The 20,889-nt window shown below is 38.5% G+C and overlaps 2 protein-coding genes across 6 annotated transcripts; both read left to right on the forward strand.

Moving 5' to 3' along the window:
* Positions 1-232: 232 nt before the first annotated feature.
* Positions 233-14,053, forward strand: LOC132102918 (peroxisomal targeting signal 1 receptor-like). 5 transcript variants are annotated; one of them, XM_059507640.1, is made up of 18 exons: positions 233-359; positions 448-525; positions 4,650-4,807; positions 5,125-5,163; positions 5,277-5,394; positions 5,471-5,614; positions 5,829-5,919; positions 6,029-6,119; positions 7,391-7,513; positions 9,183-9,293; positions 9,821-9,904; positions 9,997-10,116; positions 10,679-10,822; positions 10,952-11,022; positions 11,132-11,347; positions 12,571-12,736; positions 12,836-12,993; positions 13,081-14,053. In XM_059507640.1, exons 3-18 carry the CDS (start codon positions 4,694-4,696, stop codon positions 13,319-13,321), a joined length of 2,031 nt encoding a protein of 676 aa, XP_059363623.1. In that variant the 5' UTR covers positions 233-359; positions 448-525; positions 4,650-4,693; the 3' UTR covers positions 13,322-14,053. The 5 variants fall into 5 exon arrangements, with proteins under 5 accessions (XP_059363623.1, XP_059363622.1, XP_059363625.1 ...); XM_059507639.1 differs by lacking the exon at positions 233-359 and having other exon boundaries at positions 366-525; XM_059507641.1 differs by lacking the exons at positions 233-359; positions 448-525 and adding an exon at positions 685-1,136.
* A 501-nt stretch (positions 14,054-14,554) lies between these two features.
* LOC132102919 (uncharacterized) lies at positions 14,555-18,638 on the forward strand. Its single transcript, XM_059507644.1, has 7 exons — positions 14,555-14,722; positions 14,904-15,054; positions 15,218-15,320; positions 16,385-16,989; positions 17,598-17,937; positions 18,213-18,292; positions 18,421-18,638. The coding sequence occupies exons 2-7, from the start codon at positions 14,917-14,919 to the stop codon at positions 18,511-18,513; spliced, it is 1,359 nt and encodes a 452-aa protein (XP_059363627.1). The 5' UTR covers positions 14,555-14,722; positions 14,904-14,916; the 3' UTR covers positions 18,514-18,638.
* Positions 18,639-20,889: the final 2,251 nt, after the last annotated feature.

Raw genomic sequence — 20,889 nt, forward strand, 5'->3', positions numbered from 1 at the left:
ACTCCTAAATTTCACATGCATATAAATGTTTAAGTTACATTTTTAAGTTACAAGTTAAAGAGCTCAAAATACACTGCACAACAGTAATGATTTTAAAATTGTTGCTTATTCTACAAAATCCCTTTCCTGGATGTTGAAACAATAGGTTATCAATCTGTCACTTAAAGCATGCGCTGTCACTTTAGGAATTTTACGTAACTCCATCGTAAATCTCGCTGCATCCGTCGCGATGCTCAGCGGAGTTCAAAGCGCTGCTAGTCGTTGGTCTTTACGCAAGTTGCGTTTGTGAATAGCCGGAACGTAGCGTGTAGGATTCCTGTTTCTGGTTCGCTCCTGTTTCAGTGGGCCACAAGAGGAAGGTAAATAAAGACAGGACGGTCACCAGCACAGCTTTTACCCGTCAGGTACCGACAACAAACGGGCTGTTAACGTCAGCTGTCTTTATAGGGCCTGCTAAACACCATTACTCTCGGGATAAAAAGAGAAAGAGAGAGGAGAAGAGAGGTGACAACATCGCCTGTGCAGGTGAGATGAGTTTATTTAGCTTATAAGCTAACTGTCTGCAACATAGTTGTCCTGCTAGCTTCACTGTTGTAATTCAAACCTGTGAATAGCTAACCGGTTGTTGTCTATGGCGTTGGTGTGTGCAACTGCCATTTACATGTGAGGAAAGTCACTCTCGCATTTAATGTGGAAGCCAAACTGACATCAGACAAGAGCCAGACTCAGAGCAGAAGTGTCCAGCATGTCTGACATGTTAGTTTTCAGTGCAAGAAGTGATCAGATGACCGATTCAACCTGTGGCCATTCATTGCACAAACACTTCTGTTTGTCTCATTAATTTTTCACCAAGTGTAACTTATACATCTGGGAAGCAGGTTGTTTTTGGTTTGTTGCAAAAGGACAGCAAGTGAAACCAAGGCTGCTTGTTCACACGCAATCGTGGTTAATTGTTAATAGCTGTTTCAATCAGGATCAATGAAATCTGTGTAATCCTTCTAGTCTGATAAGCTGATGGAACATACTGTATGTTTATGCCAGTGGAAAAGTAGCTCAGTCCTCAGGATTTATCTCAAGGCGATGATTCATCGTCTTTCAGTCTCTGTCCGGGCTGGAGATGATTTTGTTTGTGGCAGGTATGTTGGTGTTGGATACAACAACAAGATATTCTTTCTTACTTACTTCCAGAGATGAAATGGTTGACAATAATCATCATTGATTTTTATTCAAATGAACAGACTAAAGCTGGGGACACACTACACGACTAGCTGAAACATCCTAAGACTGAACTCAACACTGTTTCCATTGACTGGAGAAGATTGTACAGTCGTGGTCAAAAGTTTTGAGAATTACATAAATATTGGAAATTGGAAAAGTTGCTGCTTAAGTTTTTATAATAGCAATTTGCATATACTCCAGAATGTTATGAAGAGTGATCAGATGAATTGCATAGTCCTTCTTTGCATTGAAAATTAACTTAATCCCAAAAAAACCTTTCCACTGCATTTCATTGCTGTCATTAAAGGACCTGCTGAGATCATTTCAGTAATCGTCTTGTTAACTCAGGTGAGAATGTTGAGGAGCACAAGGCTGGAGATCATCATGTCAGGCTGATTGGGTTAGAATGGCAGACTTGACATGTTAAAAGGAGGGTGATGCTTGAAATCATTGTTCTTCCATTGTTAATCATGGTGACCTGCAAAGAAACGCGTGCAGCCATCATTGCGTTGCATAAAAATGGCTTCACAGGCAAGGATATTGTGGCTACTAAGATTGCACCTAAATCAACAATTTATAGGATCATCAAGAACTTCAAGGAAAGAGATTCAATTCTTGTAAAGAAGGCTTCAGGGCGTCCAAGAAAGTCCAGCAAGCGCCAGGATCGTCTCCTAAAGAGGATTCAGCTGCGGGATCGGAGTGCCACCAGTGCAGAGCTGGCTCAGGAATGGCAGCAGGCAGGTGTGAGCGCATCTGCATGCACAGTGAGGCCAAGACTTTTGGAAGACGGCCTGGTGTCAAGAAGGGCAGCAAAGAAGCCACTTCTCTCCAAAAAAAAACATCAGGGACAGATTGATCTTCTGCAGAAAGTATAGTGAATGGACTGCTGAGGACTGGGGCAAAGTCATATTCTCCGATGAAGCCCCTTTCCGATTGTTTGGGGCATCTGGAAAAAGGCTTGTCCGGAGAAGAAAAGGTGAGCGCTGCCATCAGTCCTGTGTCATGCCAACAGTAAAGCATCCTGACACCATTCATGTGTGGGGTTGCTTCTCATCCAAGGGAGTGGGCTCACTCACAATTCTGCCCAAAAACACAGCCATGAATAAAGAATGGTACCAAAACACCCTCCAACAGCAACTTCTTCCAACAATCCAACAACAGTTTGGTGAAGAACAATGTATTTTCCAGCACGATGGAGCACCGTGCCATAAGGCAAAAGTGATAACTAAGTGGCTCGGGGACCAGAATGTTGAAATTTTGGGTCCATGGCCTGGAAACTCCCCAGATCTTAATCCCATTGAGAACTTGTGGTCAATCCTCAAGAGGTGGGTGGACAAAAAAACCCCACTAATTCTGACAAACTCCAAGAAGTGATTATGAAAGAATGGGTTGCTATCAGTCAGGATTTGGCCCAGAAGTTGATTGAGAGCATGCCCAGTCGAATTGCAGAGGTCCTGAAAAAGAAGGGCCAACACTGCAAATACTGACTCTTTGCATAAATGTCATGTAATTGTCGATACAAGCCTTTGAAACGTATGAAGTGCTTGTAATTATATTTCAGTACATTACAGAAACAACTGAAACAAAGATCTAAAAGCAGTTTAGCAGCAAACTTTTTGAAAACTAATATTTATGTAATTCTCAAAACTTTTGGCCACGACTGTAGTCTTTGACAGACAGAGAGGAGCACAAACCTAATGACTGAGTTAACACACACTTAATGACTGGACAAATTCTGGCGAACCAAAAAATAAATAAATACAATAAAATAAATAAATCTCACAATAACTTAACTGTGCAAGATCTTATCAAAACAAACAGGGATGTCAACATACATTTGGCAGTATTTATTTGCTATGCATTTTCTGCAGGTGGAAAAAATAAATACAAAATCCCAGTATCTGATTTTATGGTCTACCCACGCTTCCGCCCACCAATGACTACACTGAGGACAACACATGTGCTTTTATTTAATTACTGAAACTTTTTTTTTGTTTGTTTGGTTTTTGTTTGTGCTTAAAGGGGATGTCTAATGCTATTTTAAGCATTTTGACTTTAAATACACTGCTTGAGTTGGATTCTCATACTAAACATGACCAAAATCTCAAAACATGAGCTGGACTTATGATGGAGTACATTTGATAATAATTAAACTGTATATAAAATGATTTTGATTACAGGTGTCATTTTTTTAATGAAAATTTAGTTTTGAAGAATAGCTATTCTTTATCGTTGTATATTTGTTTTGAAGAAAAATTGTTATGAAGAATATTCCTTAAGATGAGAGCAGTCACCGACAGTCTTAATTTTTTACTTTCTTTTGACTGCAAAAAAGCAACAAAAAACATATTAGTCTGAAACCATTTAACTATGCAGTGTTAAATTATGATATAAAAGATACATCACAAGAAGATATAAGCAAGAAAAAAATATTTGACAGAATTAACAATGAAGTATGTTTGATAGTGAGTGCATCTCCACTGCAAAGCGGCATATACAGTCTCTGCTGTCAGTTGCAAATATTAATTTAAATAAAAAATCGTTGTGAAAACAACGTTTCTGAATTTTAAGATTATAATCTTTAGACACCACCCACTAGATGACTACATTTCTGCCGACTGGAATGGACTGGGTCCAACGGCACGATCAGTCTTCAAAACAAAAATACATTCATAATCGTTATGACAGTTGTGTAGAGTATTCTCGCCTTAAGATGTGTTAAAGAGGCCAGGAATGCCACTCTCAGGGGCACTGTGGTGAATCTGGGAGGTAACTAAGGCTACAACCTTTGGACTGCAAGTCTAGACAAGTGGTTCTTAGTCAACGGGCCATATATATATTTTATATAATGCATTTTTATTGGGTATATAAAAAATGTATCCTCAATCTTTATCCAGAAAATCATTAAATAATGTAAAGTCATTGGTTAAAACAAGGTGGAAGCTGGGAATCCTGGACAGCTTAAGACTGGAATACACTATAGATGACTTTTGCCAGATTTTGCACCAATTTACAGTTTGGAGAGAGTCAGAGTCACTACTGGAGATTTGAGTTGGCAGATTTCGCATAGTGTATGATGGTCATTTTTTTTAAGCTTTAGACTATTATTACATCCAGTTGGAGAAAAGAGCATTCAATATTTTGAGCAGATTTTAAAACACATTGTTTTCATTTGTCACACGTCTTCTAGCAACAAGGTGTGTGTTTCTGTGTCAATTTGACGTCAGACTCGAAAGTCAGCTAGTGTGTGGTGCCTAGTGTTTTAAATTCTGTTTAGGTTTTAAAAGTCATGTGATTAATATAAGTGTTGAAAACAAAACTATGGCTGGGGGGCCTTCAAATATTGATTTGGACAATGTGGGTCTTGGAGTCGAAAAGATTGACTTTCATAACAACAGACCAGCCAATGATGATATTCTGTTTACTTGTAGATATCTCAAGGTGTTCGTCGGATACAGCTTGACGGCGTGTTGCCATGGCGATGCGGGAGTTAGTGGAGGCGGAATGTGGGGGAGCCAATCCCCTCATGAAACTGACTGGTCACATGACCCAAGAGGGAGGGGCTTGGAGACACAGATCAACACCCTCTGTAAGTTACTGAACATTTTCTTTATAATCATGATAAAATATTTAGGGCCTGAATGACATGTCGATGCCTATAACATAAATACATGACTTGCGTGGAGTGTGTTGATGCGTCACAATGTTCATCCCCAATGATGCAAGCTCTTCGGCATTCTCAAACTGAGACTTCCTGGAATAAAATTATAGTTTGATTAATCATCTAATAAAAAGGAATTATATAAATCAGTAGATTAATAGATTGAAAAATAATTGTTAGTTGCAGCCTTAAAAATATTCAAATAAAATGAATATTAAAAACTTATTTTTCCCTTTCCCCCATAGGTTACTCCTATTCCAATTGAGATAGCCACTGATAATGAGGTGTGTATTTTGGTCTTTTGGATGTTTCAATATTTCAATGACCTGTTTAGTTTGCCGAGGTCGAATAGTCTTGTGTTCTTACCGTAATGACATTCTGTTGTTTTTGAATCTAGCTGGTCAGTGAGTTTCTACAGGCCCCACAACGTCCTCCTCACAGTTTTGATATGGGTCAGCTGCTGGAGGAAATGCAGCAGATAGATCAGCAGAGCTACAGACCTGCTCCACAGAGAGGTAGACTGCACAAACACACATATAGACTGATTTGAACACTTTTCAGTGTGCTGTAATCATATGTTTTCTTTCCCAGCTCCTGATGTGGCTGCTTTGGCACTGTCTGGTGATTGGACGGCAGAGTTCCTGTCTAATGCTGACTCCGCCTCTTCTTCTGGACAAGCTGGTCTGGATCCAGCCGATGCTGATTGGACCAGAGAATTCATCAGTGAAGTGGCAGGTTAATATCAATTTGAAATGTGCTATTTTAGCCCAGATTTTATCCCTTTTTTTAATTTAGGATGCCATCAAGTTTATTATAATGCCATTGGGTGAGGCTGAAGATTCTTCACTCATCTTTGCTCAGCCGTCCTTTCATTCTCTAAAGCTTCACTGTTTCTGTTGTCTTCTACTATACCTCCAATATATTCAGCTCCCTTCCTCTTGTCTTGTAGACCCTGGCTGCTGGGCAGAGGAGTACCTGGAGCAATCAGAGGAGAAGTTATGGCTCGGAGATTTGGGGGAAAGAGAACAGGACAAAGAATGGTATTTTATATATCTTTTAAGAATAATAGTTTAGAAAGTCTGGGCATAATAACAGTATACACTATGGCATTATATTCTTGCTTTAGTATATATTTTTTAATCCTATCAGGACGCAAGAATACCAGTCAGGTGAAGAACTACGGCAAACAGCGAAAGAACTCCTTGCTAAAGTGGATGACCCTAAACTACAGAAGACAGAGGTGAGAGTAAGAGGATGGTTTAAGGGTTTAAGTGTTCTTTGAGCTGCATCTGAAACACTTTAGGCAAAGTCACTACATACAGAGATATATTAAACAGATATATTATATATTATACAGATATTGCACCTAAATACAAATTGTAAACAGATAGTTCCGCTTCTAAGTTAATATTCTGTTTTACAATGAATAGTTTTGTCCCAGTTTTAACTAATAATTTGTAGAAGAATAGTTTATTCTGTAACTTTTTATTGAACATTGTTGTCTTTAATCATAAAAGCAGCAAGCCACTTAAACCTAAGAGTTGCAGTAAGATTTTTTTTGTCAATCGACATTGGTAAAATCACTGTAGCACATGACCTCTCATGACATATTACTCTATTAAATGCTGCAATTTAAAGGGACTTTGTTAATGTTTTTTTGCAGGACGTTTGAACTTTGATCCATTTCGGAATAAATTTGCTCTGCTTTCACCAATGCCACATCACAAAATTGATCTGTCACAAGGGATCACTTAAAAGTTTACCCATAAAAAAAAAATTTGATAAACATTTACTTAACCTAGGGCATCCAAAATGTATGAGTTTGTTTCATCATCTGAACAGATTTGGCATTCCTGCAGTGAATTGGTGCCATCAGAATGTGAGACCAAACAGCTGATAAAAACATCATCATAATTCACAATTATTTCCCCACTACTCCGGTCCATCACTTAATGTCTTGTGAAGTGAATAACTGCGTGTTTGTAAGGAAGAGGTCCCTGCCCTGTGGTCCTCTCATTAAAACCCACTGGCCCATTTGTTTAGAATTGTTTTGGACTGATTTTGCTAGGAAACGTTGTATGACATGCATATTTCTCTACTGATTCAGATGAGATGGCTTTTTAACCAGGGAAAGTTGCACTTTGCATTTCTGGGTATATATTTAAAAAGGTTAAAGTAATACTTTATTTTTGTTTAATTTTTGACTTGTGGTAGATGATAAAGTGATGTGACATTGTTCATGTTTTCATGGGCATTTCTTTACTTGCTCATATTTCTCTCTCCTTTTCATTTAACTCTGCTCATGCATTGTTATATCATTTGGGACATGTTATGCCTTTGGCTGTTATTCCTTCCTCCTTGTGGTCTACTTTTGCCTGACCATAACTGTCAAGAGGAAACCACTGGTAAACGTGTGTGTGTGTGTGTGTGTGTGTGTGTGTTGAATTCATCGCCAGTGTGTTTCCTGGTAGCAGTAGATGTTTAATAGCTGATGTTGTTGTTGTTGTGTAGTTCTTGAGGTTCATTAGGCAGATTGGCGAAGGCAGTGTGACTGTGGAGGACAGAGCAGGAAAAGAGAACACTGATAGAGCACAGGCCAAGGAGGCACAGCACTGGGCCTCCAGCATTAACCAGGTACGAGCCCTTCCCATCCTTTAGAGCGGGGTTCCTCAAATGTGGACCTCAAAATCCACTTTCCTGCAGAATTTAGCTCTTACCCTAATTAAACACATCTGAGCATGCGAATCAATGCCAATTAATGTCTTTGGGATCATTATAAGATCACAGGCAGGTGACTTTGATCAGGGTTGGAGCTAAACTCTACAGCGAATTGGACCTCCAGGGCAAGATTTGAGGAAGGGGGCTTTAGAGGAAACACCATGAAGGGTGACACTGCGGCCCCTTAGCAACTATCTTGGCTCATCTTAAGCTGCTAGCCAACATTAGCCCTGACTACATAGCATGCTGTAAATCCTTGCTAATGTGCAAGAGAAATACAGTTTTGGAAAGCTTTTAGGTTTTAGAGGTTGGATTCTGTATACAGTGGGGACTGAGACCGTGTGTAAAATTTGGGATTCCAAATCTGTTTTCATCTATTATTTGTGTATATAATATAATATAATAATATAATATAATATAATATAATATAATATAATATAATATAATATAATATAATATAATATAATATAATATAATATAATATAATCAGTTATTCTTTTTTATTAATACTTTTATTCACCAAGGACTTATTAAATGTATCAAAAGTGACAGTAAAGACATTTAGAATGTAACAAAAGATTCAATAAAATACTTTTTCTTTAAATTTTCTATTTATCAAAGAGTTCTGAAAAATCTATCATGGTTTCTACAAAAACATTAAACAGCAAAACTGTTTTCAACATTACTAACAATGAGAATTGTTAGTAATCAGCATATTCGATTTATTTGTATTATAGATTTATGAAGGAAATGACTCTAATGACTGATGTAATAGCTATGAAATTCAGCTTTGCCATCACAGGAACAAATTGCATTTAAAAAATGTATTAAAAAAGGAAAATGTTATTTTAAATTGTAAAAATATTACACAATATTACTGGTTTTTACTGTATTTCTGATCAAATAAATGTAGCCTCTGTGAGCATATAAAACTTCTTAAAAAAAAAAAAAAACTTTTGAAATTGAGGTTTTTTTTTTTGTAATAAAACATTTCATATTTTAGTATACATTTATAATCAGTTTTTATATATACAATTAAAATATAGTTAAATTTAAGTTAAGTTAAGTTTATGACAAAGCATTATGATATAAAAGGAATAAGAAATATTGAGGGTTATGAAACATTTCAAAGTCATTAATAAAATATGTTGAGTTAATGCTTGAGTTTTTGCTCAGATTCACTCAAATGTTACCCATATCATATAAATATGAATTAAATTAGAAAAATAATTTTTACTAGTGGTCTCAGATTTCTGGACCCCACGGTTGTTCAAGCCAAGTTTTTTTTTTCATAGGGAAACTCACAAATGTCCAGGACTAGGTCTACACTTTGCTTGCAAACTGGCCTCTGTTTCTAAAAAAACATTGTTCATTCTATGGTTCAAACAAACAATAGTTTAATTGCGATATTTCCTTTTTCTCATGGATGGCCATCCTGACTTCTTCATCCGTTGAAATCCCTCTTGATACCTTTTAACTTGCATCCATATTTACATTTCCCTACTATCCTTAACAATCCCACACCAAACGCATACTATCCATAAATATCCCTCCCTGTACCCTCTGTCCCATACTGGCTACCCAGTTCCTGGAATCAGGGGAAGGGACTGTGCAAGTGGAAACTCGAGAGGGCAAAGAGAAGAATGACAAAATTAAAGCTAAACAGGCAGAGCAATGGGCTACTATCGCCAGGCAGGTAGGACCCTGATCACCTGGCAAGTCATGCAGTAGTCATGCTGTCCTGTCTGTTTTTAGGCTTATCATTTTTGTTATGTTAACTAGCCCCTGCTAACCAAACCTTTTTTGTCTTGAAGAGAGCGAACTGTTGCTTTAGTTTAATAGTGCTTTTAATGTAATTATCGCTGCAGGACACCAGGACTGTAGAGCTAATGCCCTGCTCACACTGCTTTTCATTTGTGCCCAGCTACTGAAACCACTTTGACTTCCTGCAGTAGTGAAGGTACACTGAACATTGCTTGCTATTTTTAAAATAGAGAGGAAAGGAAAGATGGATGAATGAGGGTGAGATTTTTTTTCCTTCTTCCCTCGGTCTCCCAATTCCTCTATCTTTTTCCATTACATTCTTTCTTTATTCCCCACTCTCATTCATCACAGAATGTGTTGTCTTTTTTTCCCTTTAGCTGAGTAGTGTTTAAGCATTTGCAGGCTCTGTGATGTGTCATTGAGGCAGCTAACAGCCTTGCATGTCACTGTGCTTGGTAGGTTTCTGCAGAATCTGCAGAATCGTGGGTAGATGAGTTTGCCGCTTACGGGCCAGACTTCCAGCAGGCCAAAGCAGCGGTCGAGGTGAGACAGACTGCACACGTGCACGTTTACATGAACTTCAGTGTGATACTGTGTTCACTGGTGCTTGTGTGTTGATATGTTGGTGAGTTCAGAGTGATGTTGATTTCTGGGAGAAACTCCAGCAGGAGTGGGAGGAAATGGCGAAGAGGGATGCTGAAGCTCACCCGTGGCTCTCAGACTTCGACCAGATGCTCAGCAGCTCTTATGACAAGGTATTTGGATAATGTACATCTGTGCCCATTGACGGCATGGATACTTCCACCTAATTAAATCTTCTGAGTCCTTTCACAGGCTGTTGTCTTTACTTTATTACAGTTTATACAACAGTTGGTTCCAGTCTTTGATTCTGCTTTGGCTTCACCAGAAACTATTGTCATTGGCAGAGCAAAAATAAGCAATATAGTGTCTAAATAATTTATTGAACTGTTGATTTAAAGCAATGTCACAATAACACTTTTTTTTTTTTTAATTGCTCAGATTCCAAAAACACAGCTGTTCAAAGGTTTTGGAATGATAAGATTTTTCAAATGTTTTTGAAAGTAGTTTTGAATGAAACCCATACTTACCAGGGCTGCATTTATTGTATAAAAAATACAGTAAAAAAAGTAATTATAGTTAAATATTATTACAATTTAAAATAAGTGTTTTAAAATGCCATCAAAAAACACATATTGGCACTGATAAATACAAATAGTTGTGAATAGTTAAGAGTTATTATAATGTTATATATAACATTTACACTTTTTGTGAATATGTCTTTACTTTTTCTCCTAGGGGTATCAGTTTGAAGAAGACAACCCCTACCTGTCCCACAATGATCCGTTTTCTGAGGGTGTGAAGAGGATGGAGGCAGGGGACATTCCTGGAGCTGTACGTCTCTTTGAGAGCGCAGTTCAGAGAGAGCCAGAAAACCAGCTGGTCAGAGCCTCATATGTATAATCCCGACAAACAAAAACTGATGATACATTTTGACTCAAGGGATTCTAACTGTGTCCTGCTTTCTTCTTCGTCTTTGTGAAACACTGACTGCGTGTGATGATACTGCAGGCTTGGCAATATCTAGGCACCTGCCAGGCAGAGAACGAGCAGGAGTTTGCTGCTATCAGCGCCCTTCGCAGGTGAGAAGTATAACCAGTTTTATGGTGCACACAGTTCTCTGTGACAAATCTGATTTATTTAAATACTGCCCCCACCTTTTTAAATTCAAGTCTCAATTGCTGTTTTCAGATGTATTGAGCTGAAAAAGGACAATCTGACGGCTCTCATGGCTCTAGCTGTGAGCTTCACCAATGAATCACTGCACAGACAGGCCTGTGAGACGCTTCGTGATTGGTTGAGGCACAACCCTAAATACCGGCATGTCCTCGAGCAGCATGAACGAGAGAAGGAGCGGGAGGGTGTGAGGGAGAAAGAGAGGGAGAGATTTGGATCCCTTCTTCCAGAGTAAGCGGATTCTTGAATGCTCTAAAGAAACATTTTGTTGATTGCACCAGGTACACCACACTGAAATATCATAGACTGAAGTACGGCCCTTCTGTACAAAATAAATTTACACACTTATTTAGCAAGGACACGTTTAATTGTTATTAAAGTTATTGATCACAAATATTGATAACTTGATCAAAAGATTTGAATTTTAAATAAATGCTGTTCTTTTGAACTTTCCATTCATCAAAATCCTTAAAAATGTGTTACAGTTTTCACTAAAATATTAAGCAGCACAACTGTTTTCAACATTGATAATAATAATAAATATTTCTAGAGCAGCATATTAGAGTGATTTCTGAAGGATTGGACACTGCAGTAATGGCTGCTGAAAATTAAGCTTTACCATCACAGAATTACATTTTTGTTTATTCCTGAAAGGATTCATGTGGAAGTTGTTGAATATTGGATATTATATGAAACGTTTAGGGAGAATCGTAAAAAATGCAGTATGGACAACATCCTGATAATAGAAGGCAACATTTTTCCATTAAGTGTGGGTTGACAAATAGTTAGGACACTGTGTAAGTGTTACTGTAACACGGAGTGATGAGTCAGAATTATTTTATCCAAGACTTTAACTCGTATTGAACCCAGAAGTCCGTTAAACATTTTTCATGATTGTGCAGTACTGTGAACTGATCAGACGTGGGAGCAGCCGCAGCGGCTTGTTTACAATGCCTTTTTACATTAATGTGAGACATGCATAAGTGAGTGGACGGGGCATTGTAACCTAGCAACCGATTTACATTTGTCACCAATCATAAGCAGGCTGTGCGCTAAAAATATAGAGTCTTACATAAACACAGATGTAGAGTTCAATCTGCAGGCAGCATTGTGGGTAGCTTGCAGCATATGCTCTGTTTTAATCAGTTGACAGTGCAGATATTAAAATAGTTTTTGTTTGACTCAGGAATGCTAATGAATTGTCTTTTGTTTTATTAAAGTTTATTTTCTCAAATAAAATCTACTCGCCATGTCGTTCCAAACCGACATGACTTTCTTTATTCTATGGAGCACAAAACTAGGATTTTTTTAACAATACTTGCCGTTTTGCTTCAAGTAAATTAAAGTGAATTAGGATGTGGTCTCTCCAGTGATGCGAGTATTGCATTTTATTGGGTGGATGACTACTTTTAAGTTGGTGGCTAATGCATTCTGTCACTTGTTCTTCCTCCTAGGGCACTGTTTAATGAAGTGCAGACGTTGTTTTTGAGTGCAGCGGCCGCTGACCCCACATGGGTGGACCCTGAGCTGCAGTGTGGTCTGGGCGTCCTCTTCAACCTGAGTGGAGAGTATGACAAGGCTGTGGACTGCTTCAGTGCCGCCCTGTCTGTAATGCCACAGGTTGGATTCTACACATTGCTTGCTATATTCTGCACATTTATACAGATTGTTCATCAGTGTTTTAGTTCACATTCTTCTTTCTCTCAACCCTATATGAAGGATTATCTGCTGTGGAACAAGTTGGGAGCGACTCTTGCTAACGGGAACCGCTCAGAGGAAGCGGTCGCTGCATACAGGCGCGCACTGGAGCTACAGCCTGGATTTGTACGTAGCCGATATAACCTTGGCATCAGCTGTGTCAACCTGGGTGCACACAGGTTAGTAAGAGAAGGTTTCACCAGGGTGCACATGCCAGAAAGAGCTGAAACACCACAATGAATGGCATCTCTTTATTTCTCAATCAGGGAGGCAGTAGAGCACTTTCTCGAGGCCCTTTCTCTGCAGCGACAGGCCGCAGGTGATGGAGAGGGAGGTGCGGGTCGAGGGCGAGGTGCAGCAGTGACTGTGATGTCAGACAACATCTGGTCCACATTACGCATGGCACTGAGCATGATGGGAGAAAGCTCGCTTTATTCAGCAGCCGACCGGCGAGATCTGGACACTCTGCTGGCACACTTCTGCCAGAGAGAAGGAGAGACAGAATGAAGGATGGAGGAGCGCAGGAAGATAGAATGTGAGTGTGGAGAAGCCTGTTTTGGAGAGCAAACAACACGAGTGGAGGAGTACGTTTCAACAAAGTGGCATGACTTTTAGAGGTGCTACAATGTGAGGAAAAATAAAAAAGAGAACATAACGAGTGTGAAACATCCATTGAGCTCAAGCACTATATTAGAGGACAGACAGATGAACTGATGACTGTTCTTGAGAAAAAAGATGTTAAAAAGTCTATGGTACAAACTTGCTACGGTTTTTGTCAAGTTTACGCTCCCAGAGATTATCATTTTTCCATTTGTTATTCTTGAAGATTACGGTTCTTTCCACTCTTTATCAAAATTGCTGTCATATTTCTCAAAGGGGGAGAGTAAGGTCCCTGCACTGTGAGCTCAAAATACTTGCCTCTGTTTGACACAGAGAGGTATGTGGAGATATAATCGTGTTCTACATCACTTTGGATCCTGTACAAAGTAACAGAAGTGATTTGCAAGCCTTAAAGTAATGTTGGCAACTTCATTCATGAGTGACAGAAGGGCTGCATAAGACATGTCTGTAAGCACTATTTCTTATTGGATATTTGCTTTTGCTGTAAATTAATTTACTTAATTGTAAGTTCTACATGCCATATTGTGTATTGTATCATAATTATTAGTGTTTTGCATATAGACAATTCAAATAGCCATTATGATCTATGTAATTCAAGCAATAAAGCTTTGACAGAAAGTGCTTGGTAACTTTTTATTTAAATATATAATTAAGGATTTTTTTTTCATATTTATAAATATAAGTATGAAATAACTATTTTACGTTTTTAATGTATTCAGCTCGATATCAGCTAAATGAATAAATGTAAATATTAGCAACAATCAAAATAGTAAAACTAAAATATACTTTCAACATATTTTTTTAAATAATTAGCTAACATTAATTCCTTCACTAATGCACTAAACCATTTTTATTGTAACAACAGATGTGCGATTGTTTTCAGTGTGTTTTAACTGAACTCAAAAAGTATTAAAAAAATGACGTCGACAGTCAACACTTGGCTGCTTGTTGTATTTCAAATCGCTGATACACGCCCAATAAAAATGTATTCACAGTCTCAGCCAATCAGAAGCGTCGGGGCAGCGTTCACCCATTGGCCTGTTTAAAAATCGCCACAAACACAGAGCGATCCATTTAAATGCTTTCGCTGGAGTCATACCATAGACAGTAAAAGAAAGTCATAGGGAGTTTGGATTGGAAGGCGACTGAAACAGTTCTTTGTTGAAATCTGCTTTTGTCATACATAACGTTAGATATATATAAACGTGTCATAAAGTTGATCTGATTCAGCGTGGAAGATAAAAGGAACATACAGCGAACTCCACGTGGAACACGTTGAAATTTAAGGTGAGTTTGTGTGAGTTACTGGACAATTAATTTGTCGTGCTGCTAAAACGCTGCATGGCAAGAACTGCTAACGTTTCTTATTTATTAAATTGAATTGTGTTTTACCTGCATACAATGTTCTGGCAAGTTAGCATGAGTTCAGTGTATTAGGGTTTTAACTACTTTTTCATAAATCGTGCAGCAAACCGTGTAAAATGGGTGCCAGTGAAAGCAAGGTGTCTGTGGCATCAACCCCAAAGGTAGAGCCGAGCCAGCGGCCGAGAGCAGCGCGTGTAGCGAGCCTCGCAGACCCGCGGTCACCGTCCTGTGCGATCGACCGCACACCTATACAGGTACAAACAGACCGTGTGACAACACTTCTGCTCGAGTTCCTCTAATTAAACTTTCGCTTATCGTTAATCCAGACTCTGAGATTAAGCATGCAAATCTTCAGATTCCGTTTGAACAGTGAGCAACTGTCAGGATAAGAGTTTAAATGATTGTATTTTCCTGTAGGTGGGCGTGGCTTACTCTCCTCTTCCTGTGGTGGAGTCAGTGGGGCCTGCGTTTGTTGACCCCCGCTCACCCACAGCTGGCGTTACTCGAACACCAATAAAGGGTGAGTGAAGTTTACTCCATTATTTGGAGTATTACATGTGGACTGATACGCATTCTTAAATCATATTTAAACATGTTGAAAAGAGCTCAAGCTGAAAGCGAATTAACAGAATATTAATGAATTCTGATTATAAAAGTACTTGAACATCAGACAGAAAGACAAAGGTAACGTACAAGACAATGAGACATAATTTAAACCGTGTATATTTAGACGTTACATTTTACTTTTATTTTGCTATATATATATATATATATATATATATATTATTCAGATTAAGAAGCTAAAGTGTTTTTTGGTGCGATTCTCTGATTGTTTGAGATTTCTGCAGAATAATGGGTAAAACAATGTAAAACAACAAGTTGAAACGATGCAGGCTGATGATTTCAGCAAATGGACATCGATTTTTAACCTAATAACTCGTATTCGATCTATCTTTAATTGTTTAGAAGTTATTGGTAAAAATCTCTTTCCCTAAAGAGAAAATTAAGTGAAAGTGACATGACCTACAGCCAAGTATGGTGACCCATAGAATTTGTGTGCTGCATTTAACCCATCCAAAGTGCACACACAGAGCAGAGGACATACACACACACTGTGAACACACAACCAGAGCAGTGGGCAGCCATTTATGCTGCGGTGCCCGGGGAGCAGTTTGGGGTTCGGTGCCTTGCACAAGAGCACCTAAATCGTGGTACTGCTGGTGATTTAATATGGTTTTTACTTCCAAAATCCAACACTTGACCTCTGTAATGAATTCGCAGTCCTCATCACTCCCACTTTACTGAAGTTATGACCGCCTTCAGTATTGTGATGTGCATCTGAGTGGAGCGTTTCATCAGAAAGGAAAAAAATGTTTGGTGGGACTTGGTTCTGTTCAGCGGTTGTTGATTGGATGGAGGCAGATCAGAATGCGAGTTTTGTTGATTGTAAGAAAGGGGTGGATTTAATGATTAAAATAAAGTCAAAAAATAGTTTTTTTTTTCTAAATTAATGAAATTAAACGCACAGATTAAACATTTTCATTTGTGACTCTTCAAGCTCAAACTCATTTTTCTCCTTTACAGTGACTGTCACGTCTCTTGCTCGGCGGCTGAGCACCTTCTTTCTCAATGACGTCAAGTCTGGCGGTGACTCTGTTTCTTCGCTTCCTCCGGTCTCCTTCACCAAACACCCCAGTCTGCCCACTGTGAATCAGCAAAATGAGGCAGGCCCCAGAGATCCTCTCCTTCCTCTGGTAAAAGGCCAGAACTCCTCCACCCTCAATGGACACACAGATGCTGTGTCCACTCCTGCGCTGTGCTCCGTTTCAGAGGGCTACGGCTCCATGTGCAGCGGCCCTGTTGTGTTTACTGGAGACATGCAGGTGGAAGTGGATGCTGAGACCTCGCTGGAAGAAGCGGAGGAGGCTCTGATGCTTGGTGATTCATCATTAAGAAAAGAGCTCAGTTTGAGTCTTCTTGCTTGTCGTGAAGGTGTTTACTCCTCTACTCTGGAGGAGCATCCTCTGACTCCTCGTCCTCCTGCTGAGAAACAAGCGAATGAAGATCACTCCTGCGCAGTCTTCTCAGTCCCACCACAATCCACACAGTCTGAAACGTCCACGGCTGTTCTTGAAGCTGTCGTGACCTCGGAGGCAGATGAGGTCCCGTCCCAGACATCTGAAGAACAGGTTTGTTTTTGAGATTACTGAAAGACTGTCTGTTTGGGTTTCTTTCTGTTTTTTTTTTTTTTTTTTTTTTTTTTTTCTCATTTTTCTGTATATATGCATAGTACACTACTGTTCAAAATATCAAAAAGTATTTTTTTTTTTCAATACAGAAATATCAAATGTTTCTTGAGCAGTAAACCAGAATATTAGAATGATTTCTGAAGGATCATGTGATACTGAGGAGTAGATTAATGACCGCTGAAAATTCAGCTTTAAAATATTTTAAATGGAAACCATTATTTTACAGTTAGTGTATGTGTGTGTGTAGTATAATTTATAAATTTCAAAGTTATTACAAATTTATACCAAAAAAATATATAATTTGATAAATCACAGTTTGTATTTGAGAAACATTTATAATTTCATTCAAATAAATATTAAATAAAAAGAAAAGCAAATAAGCTTGATGCATTTTAAATTGATAGTTAAATGGATGTTTTTGTTTTGAGACCAGTGAAAATTTCAGTACAGTTGGGAATCTGAAATATTGGCCCAATTTGGCAAGCAGAACAAATCCATACTGTTGAATGCTGTGAGGGCCTAACTGATGTGTGTCCTTGGTCCAACAGGTGGACGCTGCTCTTCCAGAGTTGAGCCATGAGCAGCCAGAGGAGAGCAAACCTCCCACACCTCAACCTGATGTAGCCCCCAGCAGATCCAGCCCAGTGACTAGCACACAGGTTGAGACGGTCCAGTCCGGCATGCGTTGTCTGAAGTTTGACACCCGTAGCCCAAGTCAGGCCATTTTTAAGCCCCAGTGGTTGGGTGTGGGCTTCGGGACCACTGGAGTCAGAGCGAGAGGGGTACAGGCACGTGGAAAAACATCCATGTCCTCACCACACTCTACCAAAAACACAACCACAAATGAAAATAACAACATGGTTTTGCGTGCCAAACAGAGACCGAGAGGTGAGTGTCTGTTCACCACACAGCATCAGCAGTTTTAAACAGCTAAAATAAGTGGAAGCAGATGATGCCAAAAGCTTGTCGATTTCAGGTTTCTAAATGTCGGCACCTGCTCTTACAGTAGAAGTAATGGATAAAAGACTAACAAAATGATAAATCTGAAGTGTATCCAAGTTATTTTTTGCATAATCTATTTGTATTTCAAATTTTTCTTTTTTCCCAGTATGCACTTTTCTCAGTGGTTATAAACTAGATTATTTGCTTGTTTAATATTACAGAAAAAGTTCTGATTGGGGAGGGCAGATCTCCTCTGCAGATCCTGAGAGAGGCAAATTCACCCAGAGACCGCAGCTCCCAGGTAATCACACTGTTACTAGTTACTGGTTATATTTGAATCTCAGTGCTTATTTAACTATAGAGTGTTATGCAGTCACTTTCGTCTGTTACACCTTCAAACTCTAAATGGATCTTCATGTCTTTCTTCAGATGAAGTTGAAAGTGTCCACCCCAGAAAAACAGAGATTCAGCCAGATGGACAGGAGAGCTCTGATTGTGTCACTCAACAAGGAGAACGAGTGAGACCGACTGAGCAGACCAGGATAAATCCAGCCAACACTATGTATATAATACAGTTTTAAGCCTTTAACTACATGATCGTTCTTTTTCTTTCTTTCTTTTTCTTATTCTTTGCCATTTCTTTGTGTGTATGTAAATAAACACTGTTTAAATGTGAATAAAATTTCGATTTTATTATGAGTTTTGTTTCTTTTAATCTGAATGTACTAGATGTAATTGTTTTCAGAAAACCCCGAATAGATCTGTCTTTGTCATTGACACCAGCTGTTCGCGAAGCATGTCTAGTGGTGAAAATATACGCCACTACTTTCAGCCCTGCAATTATTGAAAAAGACTGTCAGCCAATCAGACGTCTTCACTCTTGTTTAACTCTGATGACCACATCTTTTTGAAAGCATTGTTAACCCATTCATCTGGGGCCCGTTCTTCGTACGTCGCTTATTACATCCGAGATCAAATGACACATCCAAGATGATATCATCATACTAATCATGATCCGGCTAATTGGGTTCTTCGAACACACCTGTTGTGTATGATTAGTATCGCTGGATTGAGTTATCTGAGATAATTGCGCGTTCATGTGTTGGCTTAAAAGGGGATATGTATCGATACTCGAAACCATGATCAGCAGTGAAGCGATTGGCTGGTGGCAAGACGGCAATGTAATGGCGTCATATAATTTAAAATGACACCCGACGGAAAAACTTGACACATTTCTGGACTTTTATAAAGAAACATCCAAGCAAACAAAACTACATAAATGTTATAATAGATACATGAAACAGATAATAGGGTTTTTATTTTTTTATAATTTTTTTCATGATTCCCAATTATTTAGATTCGCAATTTATAATAGTTGTGCAGTCATTAAATTTTTATTTCAGTGTAGAAATTATCTATTCATTTCATTTTATATTTGGACATATTTGTTACGTGACAGCATTAATGAAAGTTTCTTAAGGGTCAATATGATGTTATCTGCATCTCCTGCACTCCATCAAGCAACTCTTATAATAGCAGTCATCACTCAAAATAATGCACGACTCTATTATCTGTATAGCATGTGTGTAAGACTCTAATACAATTATGAAGTAATACTTTTATGACAAATAAATATTTCAGTGAGTAAAACTGGCTGTCTATAGTAGGCTGTTATGGACTACACAGCATTTTTATATTATTTTAAAATATTTTTTAATGATTATTATTTTCCCACGTAGGAGGGGACGTTCTCGTGACCTTGTGCAACGTTCCCTAAAAGTTGTCTAAAGGTAACGAAAGTTCCGAACCTTTACAGAACATTAGGTACGTTCTTGGAACGTCCTCTTTTGGTTATGAAAGTGCTGCAGTTCAAGGTTCCTTAAATGACTTTAGGGGGACGTTCTATTTGGGGCATTTTATGGTCACATAGCAAACGTTACAGAGAGGACATTTGAGACGTTAACAGAACGTTCTCGCATGGTCCTCTGTTGGTCATATAATAACGTTCCCAAAGTGACTTTAGGGGAACGTTCCATACTGGTTGTTATATGGTCATGAAACAACGTTACAAAGAGGACATTCGGGACGTGAACAGAACGTTCCCATACGGTTCTCTGTTGGTCATATAATAACGTTCCCGTTATTACTTTAGGGGGACGTTCGATATTGGTTATTATATGGTCACACAACAACGTTACAAAGAGGACATTCGGGATGTTAACAGAACGTTCTCGCATGGTCCTCTGTTGGTCATATAATAACGTTCCCAATGTGGTTATTATATGGTCACACAACAACGTTAAAAATATGACAAATTAATTAACGCAAAGATGTATTAAATCTACATCTAATTAATGAAAATATTAAATAATAATACAATAAGTATTAAACTTATTTGTTAAATAATAACACTAACATGCTAGCCAATTTATTAGGTCCTCTCTGCTAATTTTGTGGGTAGGATTTGATATTTGTTACTTCAAAATAAAAACTATGGCTTTTACTCTACAGATCTAAAATCCTTGATGTGTCCATAAATCCCTTATTAACAAATAGACATACAAAACAATACAATGTCATAGATCAAGGCAACGTGAAAATAAGCGATGCATAAGTGATGCAGTTCAATTTTTCTGCCACACCCGCGGCTGACTGTATTCAGAAGGGAGAGCTGCAGCCCAATTCAACTGTGAGCCACTGCTGCTGGTGCATCGTCCTTTCTTTATGTGCGGAGTGGGGAGCGCGCGCACTGCAGGGCATGGAAGCGGCCATGCAGTCGCTTGCATTTTTTTCCTGTCAACAGTGTAAACAACTTAAAATACTCAATTTTTGGTCATAAGAATAATACATTATTTAAAGCTTTTATTTGTGTAAACTCACAATATCAAGAAAACTTTA

Source organism: Carassius carassius, chromosome 24 (assembly GCF_963082965.1).
Source record: "Carassius carassius chromosome 24, fCarCar2.1, whole genome shotgun sequence".
In the NCBI taxonomy this organism is placed as follows: domain Eukaryota; kingdom Metazoa; phylum Chordata; class Actinopteri; order Cypriniformes; family Cyprinidae; genus Carassius; species Carassius carassius.